At 38.0% G+C, this 15,344-nt stretch overlaps 1 protein-coding gene across 4 annotated transcripts in view; it reads right to left on the bottom strand.

The window, feature by feature from the left end:
* Positions 1–7,126: 7,126 nt before the first annotated feature.
* Positions 7,127–15,344, bottom strand: part of RBBP8 (RB binding protein 8, endonuclease) — a 44,388-nt gene continuing 36,170 nt past the window's right edge. For all 4 annotated transcript variants that reach the window (XM_048289543.1, XM_048289544.1, XM_048289545.1 and 1 more), the window contains 4 exons: positions 15,012–15,081; positions 13,960–14,056; positions 9,664–9,805; positions 7,127–7,744 (listed from right to left, as the gene is read on the bottom strand). In XM_048289543.1, the coding sequence (XP_048145500.1) occupies positions 7,647–7,744; positions 9,664–9,805; positions 13,960–14,056; positions 15,012–15,081 (407 nt within the window). In that variant the 3' untranslated portion in view covers positions 7,127–7,646. The remainder of the gene's footprint in view (positions 7,745–9,663; positions 9,806–13,959; positions 14,057–15,011; positions 15,082–15,344) is intronic.

The raw sequence follows: 15,344 nt of genomic DNA, 5'->3' as shown, positions 1-15,344 counted from the left end.
CTAGGTTTGGAATACAGGCATATAAAGGTTTTGTCCTTTCTATCACTAACATTTTCTTCTTAAAGCATTCTCCACATGAAATTGTTGTCTTAAGTAGGAACCATGCCAGGTAAGGTATTAAGTAACTGAAAATAAACTAATTCAAAGCAGTTATTAAAGTTAATGACTGTCAAAAATGAAAAAAACTAACCAAAACAAAAATCTAACTAATCTCTACTTTGGTGTTTAAAGCCCTGGGTAGACCACTCAGAAATAAGAAAGGGGGGAAAAGGGAGATCATCTCTATTTCCAAATTGTTGTTAATATTATATTTATTCTGGTAACGTGAAATATATTAATATGCATCATCACCACATGGGTGTAATATCTTCATAGAAGAAATGTGTGGAATAGAGGTAGACATGGAACTCTTCCTACAATTATTTCTGGGGATATTTTCCTCACTTTTCTTGTCTGAATATGTCATGTATGTCACCAGTTTGTGCTTAAAACTTTGTTGGTGCACTGGTTAGCTCCAAGTGTAGTCACCAGTGTAGAAAGTATGTACCAAATGTTACTGTCCTGATTTGGTAACATATTCCCATTGGAAGATGCCTTCCCAATAAATACATGCTTTTAGGTTAAATCAGCTTTCCCATCTGTAATGAAAAAACGTGGCTTCCATGTTGACCTTAAGCTCCAACTAATTTTCCTAACAAGATGCTAAACAGGAGGCTTGGCTATAAATGAGACTGATAAGCCTTCTTCATGGCTGCAGCTGGAATGCAGACAACAGCCACCCAAGGACAAGCTGTCTTCAGATGTCCTTCTCAAAGTTCCTGCTGGGCAGGGTTATCGCCCAGCATTGCTAAGTGTGGGAGACAGACGTCACTGCCCTTGACTGGAGGCTCCCAGTGCCTCTCTTCACAATGAACGTGACACAGTAACTTCTCCCAGACCCCTGGAAGTCCACGTGGCTCTGCAGTGATGATGCTTGCACTTCAGGCACTGCGCCCAGGACGCCAAATGTCTAGCTACATATGTATCCTAAAAAATATTCTAAAGAGGAAAAGTAGCTTTTGAAAGAGTGGGAGACAGAAGACAATTGTAATTAAAAAAAAAAAATCTCATATTCATGTGATCATTGAGGGGAGATTTGTGTATACTGAAAGGAATCATAATTTCAAACTTGATGATCAAAATGAATTGTGTGTTTTTATAGCACATCCTTGTTCTAAGACCCAACAACCTGTGCTGACCCATCCCTTCGTAACCTGTAAAATAATTCACAGAGGACAACGCAGTTTTTATCATCTACAGCACAGAACTTTTTGACCTGGTGACATACAGGAATACAGTTTGCAATGCACAGACTGAAGAAGCAAGATGAATTCTGAGGAAAACGCTCTACATTTCAGTCTTTATCCAAAGAAAGTAAGCCTAAAGTAAGCATGGTCCATCTTCCAGTGAGCTAAACCTTGGGCTTATTTCTGCAGTGTCTTGCTCCCTTCATAGTTAGGTGTTCATACCTGTACACAGAGAACACTCCTGGAAACTTAATGCTCTGTCCAGGAACACAGCAAAGACAGACTACATTGAGACTGAGCAGTCTTTCTACGCTACAACATGTGAGACAAAGGAAGCATCAGCTCTTTCTTCCAAATGCTCCACAGCTGATTTATTTGAACACAGCAAACCCCTTCCCTTGAGGATCGGGGCTCATGTTTATTATTTCTAAAAACAAGAGTCCACTGGTACCTGTCATAGGTTAGCAAGCGTAGTCCCGGAAGGGATGTCCTTGCTAAGGGGTGCTTACAGCTTCCTCTGTGAGCTGACAGAACCTATCAGCTGGCCAGTTTGAATATGGACAATTCTTTAAGCCACTTAGAGTTGTGACCACCTCTGTGGTCCACAGTTAAGAATAGACAAACTCCCCCCCAAGCTCTCTCTCGTTTCTGGCGCTGGGACAGGCGGCTGCGGGCCCCGTGTGGGGCCCAGTGGGCCCAGCCCAGGCCCTGCTTGGGCCAGGCCGGGCCGGGCCACGGCTCCAGGATGACCCCCCCAGCAGGGCTGTGGGCAGCCAGAGCAGCTCGGAACTGCCCCCCCTCTCCACTGCGGCCAAGATTTCAGCAAAAGCAGCACCGCTGTCCGGCAGAGGTCGGGTGACCAACAGCGATAAGCCACACAGCTGCAAGGCCAAGGTGAGATTATCCCTTTTAGTGCTGTGAAGAGCTGAAAACCTGAGGGAAGAGAAAGAGGAGATGCTTAAAGCTGAAATTCTGTTGTGAAGCTATGGTGTATCAGAGTATCCCGTTGTAATTTCATGAAGATATAGGGGGTGGAGTGTTCAACTCGTAAGCAAAAGCACCTGCGCTGAGATAGGCAGATGCTGACACAGCTGTTATTTCATGAGAAGTTTGGACAGGGAGAGATGGAAGTGATGAGAACTTTTGCTCCACACGGGAAAGGAGAAACCTCAGTTCCTAGAGATGCTCCCAGAGATAGTCCTAACGATGAAGAGGAGGAAGACCCTTTGCTCCCAGGGAAGGAGGAGGGCCTCTGTTCTTAGAGAGGAAATGCTCCCAGACATGGGTGAAGAGAACTTTTGTTTCTGAACGGCTCAACCTTAAAATTGTACCCCAAAAACCTTCAAGAGTGGACCCTTGAAAGCAGTTGCGGGAAAAGCTGCAAGTCGGGGGAAGGGACTCACATTGCGAGCAGAGAGACTCCTCTTCCTAAATGGACTGAACAATATTTGGAAGTGGGCGGCTGTCTCGTTGTGATAATGTTTTCATAGCACGAGCAAGAAGAGACTTCTCTTTCTAAATGGACTGAACAAGGTTATTATGGAAGTGGTAAACAGACTGAACATCTTAAGGGTTGTCTTTTTACATTGTCAGTGGGAGAAGGGAGGAAGGTGGGGGGAGGAGGAGAGTTCTGAAGGTATGGTATAATTTTTTTTCCCTTCTTTTAGGTCTGTTAATAAACTTCTTTATATTCTTGCAAAGTTGGTGCCTGCTTTGCATTTCTCCTAATTCTTATCTCACAGAAGATAAACAGTAATGAGTATTTTGGACCAAACCACTACACTAAATTGGTGTTTCCGCCTGGTTACAAACCCAACCCGCTACAGTACCCCATGAAGTACCACCAACAAGCACCTCATCACACTTCTTCTCGCTCCTGTTCTTCCCTGGCCTATGATTTTTCTGGTCTTGTACTGTTTCTCTTTTTTCCTTTTGACAGGAGTTTCTAATTATCAGCAAACAGACAGTTTTCCTCCTGCTTCATTAGAGACAAGGCATTCATCCTTTCTACAAGAGAAAGGCAAAGTTCAAAAGCACAACTAATTAAAAGCAACTAACAACCAAGCTGGTCTCATAGGCAGTGGAGGAAACACAGCTTGCCTGTGGACATTTTACCAACAGTCTGACTTCTGTGCTCCAAGCAGCCTGAAAACCGTTTTTTTTTGATCAAAGGCTTCCTTTTCTGGCTGAGATTGTTTGCAGAGTGGACAGATAACACTCTGGAAGTGCTAAAGCCATGACTTTGCCATCTTTATGTTTAGATTGGGAAGGACACTAAGCCACCAACTTGAAGTTGTACAATTATTGGGTCCACAGCAGTGTCTGAATGTCACAGGCTGGAATATATGCTAAGAATCACTAGGAATGTGCTGTACTCGAGCAGGCCAGAAGGAGCTGAAACCTGAGAGGTTTACCTTGATCTGAGTTCAGAAAAACTGACTTTCAGAAGCCCATTCCAGTTTTCAACCCAGTCCAGTAAGGGTTGTTTCTGATGATGTCGAATGGATGAGTTCCTAGATATTACTGTTTCTTTGGGGGTTCTTATTACATGAATGTCCAATCTTCAAGCTCTTCCAGTCATGACTAATGTTATATCAGTATTTATTTACATAACTGCAAGATGCACAAATCCTAGCATCAGTTACTAAGTTTCCCCCTTATCTCATAAAATGAGAAGAGGCAGCATGAACACTAAGATGTCGTCACAGACAAGGACAGGAAGCTAGAAGACAGCTGCAGCTATTTCTGGCTGTTCTGCCAGGTGGTGGATACATGACCCAACAGGCACTGCCATTCAGAGATTCCCATTTGGATGCTCATGCTTCAATACATCTGAAGAAATTTCTCCCACTCTCTCAACTTCTGAGTAATGCCTTAGCGTAAGAAGCCATTGAATATTTGGCTCACAAACATTGGTTTTAGTCAATTGCCCCAATCTCCTCCAAAGACAGAAACCTACTTCAACTTATGGGTTTTATCCAAGCTTTTTTTCCACTGCCAACAGATGTGGAAAATCCCACAAATCTCAAAGAAGAGAGTCCACTCCTCTGACAGTGCAGCTGACTGCAATTACAATGTGCTGCCATGCCATAAAGAGGACAAATATAGCCAATATGTATAAATGTAACAATATTTAAAGTTAATTTTTTAGCAGACTTTCTTTCCTTGCTAGGTCTGATTGGCTCAGTTTTTTCTTCCATTCCTTCTGGGCAAAAGATATATATTATTCCAAGAGTGTGCTAAAAATACAGGTAAACCATAATGGAAACTTCTGTAAATAGAAATATTTAACGAAATTTTAAAAATTTATAAATCTCAATAATCTTTTTGGTACACAAACGTTGCTTAGACTTCTAGTATTTCTTTATTCTTATTTTTGGAGGGGAAATCATAGTCTGTTTCTATTCTTGTTCCTCGATTTTTACAACTGATCTCGTGCTTTTCAAGATGAAGCAAAATAGTTTTTCTGGCATTAGAAGAGCTAGACAAGAGATCTACAATTTTAAAATCAATTGAAATCTTATAAAATTGGGCCAACTATCCAAGGGTAAGAAAGGGTAACTCTTACACTGTTTTAAGCTCAAAGGCAGTTCCTTACTGTCCTCTAGTGGAGTAGTGATATCCTCACAGACACTATCCACTCCTTTCTTCTTGTAACTAAACCTGCTGCCCTTGGAGAGCAACCCTTGCTATTCACTCTTTCCACATTTCATGACTTTATCAGCATCCATCACATCCCTTCTTGTGTGTGAAGGGGTTCTAGTCTGCAAATTCCCCCCTCTTCTATCCCAGTTCCACTTGCTCAGTGAATAATTTAAGATTTTTCCCTCCACCCTTTCTCAGAACACAAATAGGCTGAATAAAATGGGACCTAGCAGAACCCCACTGTAATTTCTTAGGTACCTTTAAACAGGCATCCTCTAGGAGAGAACTACTTCTGCACCATGACAAGTTGATTCTACTGTGAGCTGTCAGATAAATCATACTTTGACACCTTCAAAGTGTCTAAAAGAATGGCACCTCTAAAAGGTGTCATCTGTTCACATTGTATTTATCCAAAGGTCTGAAAATCTTGCTCGTTACAATCCTATCAATGAGCCCAATTCCCATGACTCCATAAAACTCACCAGGCTGCAGCCCCACTGACCTCCTTGGAGTCTTTTTTTAAAGCCTGAAGGCAGAATTGTTCCTTTGTTCTCCTTGACCCACCACAGCTTGCTTTGAGTGTCCTGTTCCATGCTATAGTGAGGGATTCAGCAGTTTCTTCTCTCACCTTCCAATCCATGGGATCAGGCTCCAATGCTGTCTGCTTGCCAGCACCCATGTCATTGACCTTTTCTGTCATTTCAGTTCCCAACAGTTCTGCCCACCTACCCTGCAGAGAAAGGTTCCCAGGCACTTCCATAATGAACATGGCTGTAAAAATCCCAATTTTTCCTGTCATCCTACCTTAAATGTTCCCGTTATTGTTTGAACTTTTACTTTACCTTTCACTTTTACTGATAAAATTTGTTATGATAGTTCTTAAAATAGGATTTATAGTTATTTCTTTCAGAAACTTTCTCAAACTGCCTATTTCATAGCAAAATTTACATTTGGTAAGTTACAACGTGCTTCCACTTTTCTCTTTGTGGACAGAGCTTCTACTGTGTAAAGGTTCTCCCTAGTTAAAAGCAGTCTCCTACCCTACTCTTCTTGTTAAAAACTTCTTTTTTAATGGATAAATATTTATTCAGAGCACGTTATAATTGTCCTAAAACAATTTTCAAGATAGCTGCAAGAATTCCACTTTTTGGCAGCATCTGTTAATTTTTTTCTTTTTTTTTTTTAATTTGCAGGAAACCATACTTACCTTGGCATAGGTTCTTTGACTGCCTGCTCCAAGAAATTATCTTTTATAGGGTGTAAACATTTACTGTCAGCATGTATTAGTATATATGGGAATGACTAAAGACTTGCATTATTATTTGGCTTTATGCCTTGGCATTCCTTAGGATATAACCCTGTGAAATGCTCAAGTAAGTAAATCAACGAAACAGGTAGGATGGGGACAGTGCCCAATGTTATACCTTCTTCTACTTTCCTGCAAGGCCTGAAATTTCAACCTAAAAGGATTTTGTGTCACTTAGTGTTACAGTTAAATCAATCACATTTGTTTTAATTTTCTTCTTGGACCTACACTACAACCTCTCCACCAGCAGAACCTGCCACCATTCCTATATAAATACAGCTGAATTTAAATGGTCCTAACCACGAAGTTTTAAAACACATACTTTTTTATACACACACATAAAGTACAAGAATAGAAATTACAGACACATTTTTTATATAAATATAACAACCCCCCAGATGTATCTGTACTTTCTATTATTTTATTTTTTCTTAAGGCATTTCAATAGTTGCTTGCTTTATGATCTCTCTTTAAAAGAGTTCTCACTGGTTGAACCCAACTCTGATTGTAGCTTCTTTATTCCTAAGGATCTTATGGTGATCTTTGGCTTGCCTACCTATGTAGGTATTACCCTGCCTCTGTGATATTGTATGATCTTACTTTCCCAATGCAAGTATGGAACTATATCCCCTGCTATAAAGGATTAATTTAAAATACCTCTGTAGAATCCTTCATAATCTAGGTGATGACTATTGCTGTCCGCTAGGAGAACTCTGGGCAGAGCTGTCACCCAAATTTAGAAACAACGTTTATCAATAAATGAGACACATATATGCAAAGAGATTTCAAGGAAAAAAATAAAAGGAATATTGGATATTCTAATTTAAACACTGAGGAAAACATGGTGATATACATTTAACACCAGAATTTAAGAAAGACACAGACTTCCTGGTTTTCACACCTCCAAACTATTAACAGTAGATACAGCTTTATTCCAAGTAGATATAACCATTATTGCAACAAGAGAAAAGAAATACAAGAAAATCCAGTGCAAAATAAAAGCACCCTAGAAAATTGTAATTTCTTTTCCCATTGACAGACATTTACCCCTGCAAGAACAACAGATTTTAGTCACTTCAAAGCAGTTACCCACTGACACAAAGTTTAGATAGGAATTGCTGGAATTTCAGCTGCTGGCCTTAAAGAAAAAAAAAAGTAGGAGACTTGTCTGACAGGTGCAAAAATTAATACAAAATGTATTAACACAATATGAAACAAACATACATTAAATAGTTTTGTTTCCTGGTACATCAGACTCCCAAATGAATTTTATAAAATTTACATATTCAATTAAACGATTTATCTATCATTGTGGAAAACACAGTTCTTTATTTCAAGTTTATATTAACTATAAATATCTACGGACAGGAAAGATACACTTCAGGCTGGCACTCCTTACTTCCCATCCTTTATGTCTTCTGCTCTTTGCCTTTTGGAGAAAACATCACAGTGTAAGGCTGCCGCCTTTTTGGACGTTGACAGGGAGCAAGATCCTCTTTAATGTAGCCTTAAAAGAATAAATCTGAGGTAAGAAATACAATATAAAAACAGGCATAACTTTAGCTTTAATTTGTATTTGCCCTCAAAAAATAACTTGTCCTTTTTTTTGTCCTTTTGGGGCAACTGGTTCTGACTTCACATAAAGTTTTGAGATCCCAGGGTGCAAATATCGTTCATTAAAACATGCAGCTGCTTTCTAGTAGGTGACTGCACAGTAATGCAATACAGACACTTGACAATGAAGAAGAGAATGGAAACCATAAATTGTTCAACTATTCAAAACAAAACTGCACTTTTAATTTTCTTTCTACCAAGGATTTTACATAAGAGTAACAAAGTATGCAAGTACTGCTAGCTCAGTTGACTAATAAAAATCACTTTGAAAATGTAAATCCTAGTCATATAGAGGAAACTTCAGGCACATGTGCTTTGTGGGTTTAAACAGCACCTCCCTCTGTTTTAAGAGCATCTGGATTTATTAAAGACTGGAAAAAGCCAAACACGAGCCTATGGATCAAACACACCTTGAAAGCTCTCTGATAAGAAAAATGTATAGAAGATTTCTGTAAAATGCTCAACTTAGCTAACACTGACAGTGAACAGACATTTTTTGTAAGTCAGTTTCAGCACCTGGCTTTTGTCAATTCTTTACAGTTTATCAGCAACAATATCCACCAAAGTGAGAGCAGTACATTTCTACTTCGTAGTTGGAAAATTCTATATATGTAACTCAGTTATTTAAAAAAAACCACAACACAAACAGATAGTTCAAGATACCAATAAGAAGTAGAAAATACCTATGTTGTACCCCACTACTTTGGGGTGGCAGCAGAGATTGCTCATTGTGGGAACTCTCTGTAGTGTTTTAGTTCTCTTGCTGCACTGCTATAAAACATTTCTTTTCCAAGGGAGGGTTATCTAAAGCCTGCCTCTGATATGCTGTTGAGGACCATTAACAACTGAACAGCTCTTACTCCAGCAGAACAAGGAGACAGCCAAGAAGCTAATTTTTAATGAGGCTGCAAACAGATTCCAAATGGGTAGTAACAAGTTATATAGTCAGTAAAAATCAAGGCTCCCTATTCTGGAAGATTAAGGATGATACTGCATCACTATCACACAATACACATACACAACTCTGGCTACATTTTCCTATGCCTGACCTGACACTGTTACAAGAACAGATAAAAGCAAAGACTATTGTTTCGCAGCTAATGCACAAGTAAAGCTGTAGTAACTTAGAGAGCTCATCTAGGGCTCCTCACCCCAGCATTTCACCACTTCTGAAGAAACGTACATAGAATACACTACAAACCCACTGTGGTTTAACATAATTAGTAAAAACTCATTTTTATACCAGGCTCAAGATCTTGAAAAATTATTTAGGAAAGAACAAACTTCTATGTGAAGACAAGTTAAAAAAAGCCCCAAACCAAACACCACATCTTTGCATTGTCACTAACATGTATATGTAGTAAATGTATTAAAAAATGTTTAACTACCCCTTACCTGCAACATTTCCATTATCACTTGGTATTATGAAGCTCTAAAAACACTGACAAAGGACATCAATAGTGCTGCCTGTCTCTCCTCAGTAAGTACAATCGCTTGGCCCTTGCCTCTGAAAACTCAATTCTTGCTTAGGGCCAAAGATATGTAGGGTTTAAATTAAGTTCTATGAAAATCCCAATTATTTCTGCCTTCTCTAGCTAGGCTCTAAGAAAGTCTTCTTATACTCCTTTCTTAGTAGTACAGGAACTGCTAAAACCAGACAATTTTTATTAAAAATAATGGCTGCTGACAAACAGACCTCAACAGGACTGGGTGAGAAAGGCTGCTATATGAACTAGAGATAATTTCAGTGGGAAAAAAAAACCAAACCAGCTTTTAAAAGTGCTTTTTAAGCTACTTTTTTTTTGCACAAACCTCTTTCCACACAGGTTTGGGTGGAAGGAAATCCAACCTCCCAGAAATTTTCAGGAGTATTTGGAGGAATGTAGCGAAATCTGTGTCTTGAACAGGAAGCTAGTTTCTTCTCTCTCTCTTCTTCTGGAATGTCTGCATAATACTGAAGGTAAGGGGGGAAAAGAATCCTAGTTAATACATTCATACATATAGAGTAACTGCTTTACACAATTGACATTATCAATCACTGTGTTTATTAACACAGTTATCTAAAAACAATGGTGAGGACAGCCAAGAGTAGAGATTTGTTATCCAAGTGACAAACACCTGGCAATTATCCTAAAAGTTTACTGAATGTACAGACTAAGTATAACTTTATGGTGGCACATTTGTTAACCTTCTATCTTTTAACATACCATAGGTAACAAGGTTTAGGCATGTGTACAATTACTTATGTCAACAGTTTACAGACTGATTTTACAAAGCTAAGTAGCACAGGTGTTGAAAGAGATCGGAATTTTAAAATTTATTGTGTCAGCTTGCATTTACAAACAAAATTAAAAAAGGAGAAAAACCCCACACTATAAACCCTATGCTGCAGAATTATTTTCAGCATCCAAATTTACAGTAGTAACAGCAAACTTAAGTCAAAATGCTTCCTACTTACTTACCCTCAAATGAGAAGTAAATAAAGAGCTAGTTTAAGTAGCTGACTGACACTGGGACCCCAGAAACTATCTGCCAGCTGAGCATTCTCTACAGTAAATTGGCTACTCTTTCACCCCTGTCAGCTGTACTGGTGGCTGCAATGAGAAAAATAGATACACTCTCCAAACCTTTTTGCTTGGTGTTCCCCCGAGTAGCATCATAGAAAGTTAGGGTATAATTTTTTTCCTTGCAGTTTTCTACTGTTTTAATTTGTAATTCTAGTTGTATCTCCTAAAAAAAAAAATCTGGCCCTTAGAGCACATAGAGAGTCAAAATATTTTCAAAGTGAATGCACTGTTTGATTCAAGTGGCAAGTCAACAGTTACAGTCACACAAGAACCCTGACCCTTGTGAAAGTGATAAAACGATTCTACTGAAATTCTACTGATAGTGTTACAATTCAAAAAGGCAAATTCAAGTTTATAACTCATTCCATCAAATGGAAAGTGACCTAGACTGGGGAAATCAGGAAAAGAACAGGATAACTCTGTCAACAGAGATTATTTCATGCTCCCAGCTATTGGCAGGATTTCAGAAAACCTACTTGGAATTGTAAAGGATGCTAATAAATTCCTTTTTCCCCTCCAAATCATAGACAAAGTATTAAGGCATAAAAATCCTCCTTGAAAACAATCATGCGATATAAATATTGATGATTGGCTAGAAAAGAGCAATCACAGCTCTGAAATCATCAGTGTCAAAACCGCACAAACGAGGAAAGAAAGCCTTGCTTTATTTTGTAATTCTCTAGTCTGTGGGAACTGCAGCTCTCCCTGACACAGGTACATCTTCCCCCCACAAATCAATTCAGACTTCGTGCCATCTTGGGTGTGCCACCAGAACATGTTCTGCTCTCAAAGCCCGTATTAGTACAGAAATCTAATCTAGTAACACATGGGTCTCCTGGCCAAGAACGTAAGATTCAGTTTGTTATACAATGTTCCCTTAAACTGGAAAAAGCCCGTGCCAAGACCAGAACATAAGTGGGTGTCATCAGCAGGGTGTCATCATTAGTGGGCATCATCAGTTGTTCAGGGATTGAGTCAAATAGAGTAGGGTCACTTATGCAAGTGGACTTCAGAAACCCAGCTGGAAAGATGTCTGTGTCACTCAGTTAAAGACCTAGAGACTAATCAAAGAGGAGGAACAGGCAATTGTTACCCACTACACTTCAATTTTTACTGACAAAAGTGAAGAACTAGGTGTTAAGTCAACAAAATCAACTGTAAGAATTCTACAGTGTCTGTGTACGACAAATAGTGCTGAGTTTTATTCAGGGATAATTAGCAGTGCTCCTTATTTTGTCCTGTAAATAGCCTGAAATTTTAGAAATTGATCTAATGAAAGTTTGTAGTGTGTTGCATTTTTTTAAATTAAAAAATTTATGATTAGCAAGGAATAATTACAGATCCAACAATGAAAAATACAGTACAGTTTAGTAGGAACAGAAAATAAGAACATGATAAAAAAATCAAGATAAGTATGTTTTAAAAATAAATTAGACAAACTTTTCTTCTTTGGCTTGTTTAGAAATCTACTAGGGTTGACAGAGAATGAGAGAATTATGTATGTCAGCTAAACAGCAGAAAGTTCTCTCAGCTGTTTTCTAGATTCATCTCACTGTCCACAGCATTTTTAATCCACACAAAACATTCGAGCTAGGCTTTTCTGTGTGTGAAGATACTGCAACCTCATCCTGTCTTCCCTGTAAAATGATTGTTTATAGAAATCTACAGTTTGCAGCCTCAGAAACGGAACAAACCCTAAAAACATTCCTCCCATTATTTTAGCAAAAATTTACAGAATAATCCCTGTAATCTAAATGCATATAAAAACATCTGACTGATTCTCCTACTCATCTAAGTGTAGCTACACTTAACCACACTAACAAATGTTACTTTTACAAGCTACCTGTAACTTTTGCTGAGAATCTTCCTCTGATAGTATCACAAGGTCATAAAAAACCAAAACAAGACTTGTTATCAAAAGTTATACACTGTAAAGCGAATAAGATGCTTCCACAAAGCTTTAAAATAAGCCCTTACAAAGGACTTTAATATCAGCCTGCTGTGGCATGTGCAGAAGTTAAATCTCAGGTCGTCTCAGAGTGACAGTAGCAGATCCCACTCACACCACTTGCAGTACCGGGCCAGAAACAATTTACTGATTTCTACCCACTCCCTAAATATTCCCTTAGACTCTGGTGGCTTTTCAAACCCACATGGCTAATCAGCAAGCCAAGACTTTTCTAAAGCATCCTTTATGCTTTATCCAACACTCCCTTCTTCCATAGGCGTTTAATCCAAAGCTAGTTTTATTATTGTGCAATGACACAGCCAAGCATTCCACACTTTCCAAGACATTAATCTTGGATGATGTAGACTTAAAAAAAACCCCCAAAAGCCAAAATCAACAACAAACCCAAACTTTTCTGACATTTAATGTAAAAACCTACTGTTACAAAACTGGAGCTGTGAATGTTTCCAGACACCATAGTTATCACTCTAACTTGACAGAAAGTAACAAGAACTGAATTTGCAGAGGGAAGGTCTGTAGCTTACAGAAACAGGAAATTACAATGCTTAACACATGGCTCTGGAACCATGAAGCAGACTGAAGGTTGGGGGTTGTTTTGTTTTCTTTCAAACTCTTTAAATCAGACATATATTTTTAAATGGTATTTCTAGTTGGCCATAAAAATAAAGTATTTGTATTTAATGAGTTTTACCAAAACTGTTTTTCAGACCATGTTTTCGTTGAAAACATACTCTAATAAATTTCTTCAGCTAAGTAAATGGGACTGGACTATAAAGTGAATAGCAGGAGAATCTATGAAAACGTTCTATATACGTGTGGAAATTAGGCAAAAAGATTCCAGAAAATCCACCATTGTTCAATCATTAATCCACACTTCGAATAGGCATCATTTAATGGCCAAATAAAACACGTTCTTATTACACATATAATTACTTCAATATTTTATCTCTACACCACTGCTTTCATACACTGCGTATGAAAGCAGTTCAATAAATTAGAAGGGAGGAAAGTGCAATGTGAAACCTAAAATTTCCTACTTTTTTACATATTAATGTAAACATTTTGGCATGCATTTGCACACATGTACACACTGTCACCTATGCTGGTGCAATTATCTGAAAAAATTATCCCAGAAAACAAGGAAAAAAATCAAATAAACCAAAAAGAGATCAATCAATCAATCTATACAACAGGATATAGAACTTACTTTTTGCAGTACCTGTAAAGTTCAGTAGAGCTTTTGATCTAAAGTTTGTAAACCTGGAATAGTTCTTTGATCAGCTAATGTATTTTTTATTAACCTTACTGGAACCCTCCATGTAAGAAGCTTTTATCATACAGAGACTCACAAAAAAATCAAACCCAAGACTTTCCACGCTATATGCACTTACTACACTAAAAACAAACAAACCACCTGCAAACTTGGTTATCCAGCTTTGGTAAACACTTACTTCCCTGCTACTGTAGGTAATGATGATGATGCAACCAGATTAATAATTAAAAGCAGCACTTCAGCACTTAGATATTGTCTGAGGAGAATGGAAGATTGACAAATTTTAAAGCACTACTTACTATTTCACATTCCTTACAAGTGTGGCCAAGTAATTTTCTTCTTTCTTCTTTTTTTCGAACAACCTCAATATGAGGAAAATCTAACACAGTATTCTTTCTGAAAAACAAAAATGTTTTCACATGATAGTACTTTTATTTCTTCAATGTGACTGGGAATTTCCATTTTTTTTGAACACAATGGTGGAGAGTCAAGTTAAAAAATAAATCGGAAAATGCCTACAAAAGCCAAATCATACTGCCTTTCATAGCTGAATTTTTATAAAGAAAATAGCTTGCAAATGTAATATGAACTTCTACGTAACCAGAGATGTGTGTCTCATTATTATGGTTTTTCATAGCGTGAAAGTAATTGCTATATAGAAATTATTCAAATACAGATCTTCTGTAGAATATTTATTTTTGCCCAAGACAGAGTTGTGCTTGCAATGATTTCCATGAGAGTAACATATGTTGGGGTTCAAGATCAGTAGGTTCTTTTCAACTTAATTGCTCACAAAACACTAAAGTTTTCCTCTACAAAGAAAACATGCACTGAGGCAAAATATAAGCTAACTGAAGGGCTTGGTATCATTATGAAATGAAGATTCAGACTTCCAATGATGCTTATACTGGAAGGCAACAGAGGAAGATTTAAGAGGTGGAACTGTTGAACACTATCCATTTATTGCCTAGAGCAAGGGGCAAAAATACCAGAGAAAGAAAGGTTTACATTTGTACAAGCCGCCCATAGGTTCTTGGCTCATAAACTCAGGCATGACCACATGCCTGTAAGAAACCACATGGATTACAAAACACTGCATTCACTAAAATTATAAAAAGCAGCAGAGACAATCCCTTCTGTTCAGCAAATGTGATAGGCATCACAACATGTTTAATTTTTTTCCCCTACTTCAGTTTTTATCTAAAGTCTTTTATCTAATGTAGTATTTTACCTCTGCATCTTCAACTGCTAGTCTGTTACGCACAAATATGTTTATTTTCTGGTGGAACAAGTTCCCTACAGGGCAGATACAAAGAGCCTTAAAATGCCCATACAGAACAGACTAAATTACCTCTCATCACTTTTGAAATAAGGCTCCACAAAAGCTTTCTGCTTGGCTTTATCTTGTTTATCCTCATGTTCTGTAAATATACATGCAAAACAAAATACAAAGTTAACAGACTGCTTGGAGAAACTTCAGTAAAATTATTAACCAACTGTTAAGAAATATAAAATTGCCATGTACATTCAGTCTGAGACAATAGATTCAAATAGATTCTAAAAAAATACAGAATTGATAGAACCAGCAATCCAAAAGCACTACTGAAGCAGAAGTAAAACAGCAGTGAGACAAATAAAAGATACAAGAAAACATCAACGGGAAGGCTGCTTAAAATACAAAAAA

Source organism: Corvus hawaiiensis, chromosome 30 (genome assembly GCF_020740725.1).
Source record: "Corvus hawaiiensis isolate bCorHaw1 chromosome 30, bCorHaw1.pri.cur, whole genome shotgun sequence".
Lineage (NCBI taxonomy): Eukaryota > Metazoa > Chordata > Aves > Passeriformes > Corvidae > Corvus > Corvus hawaiiensis.
The sequence above is the reverse complement of the archived record's forward strand: the minus strand, read 5'-3'. Positions and strand labels throughout refer to the sequence as shown.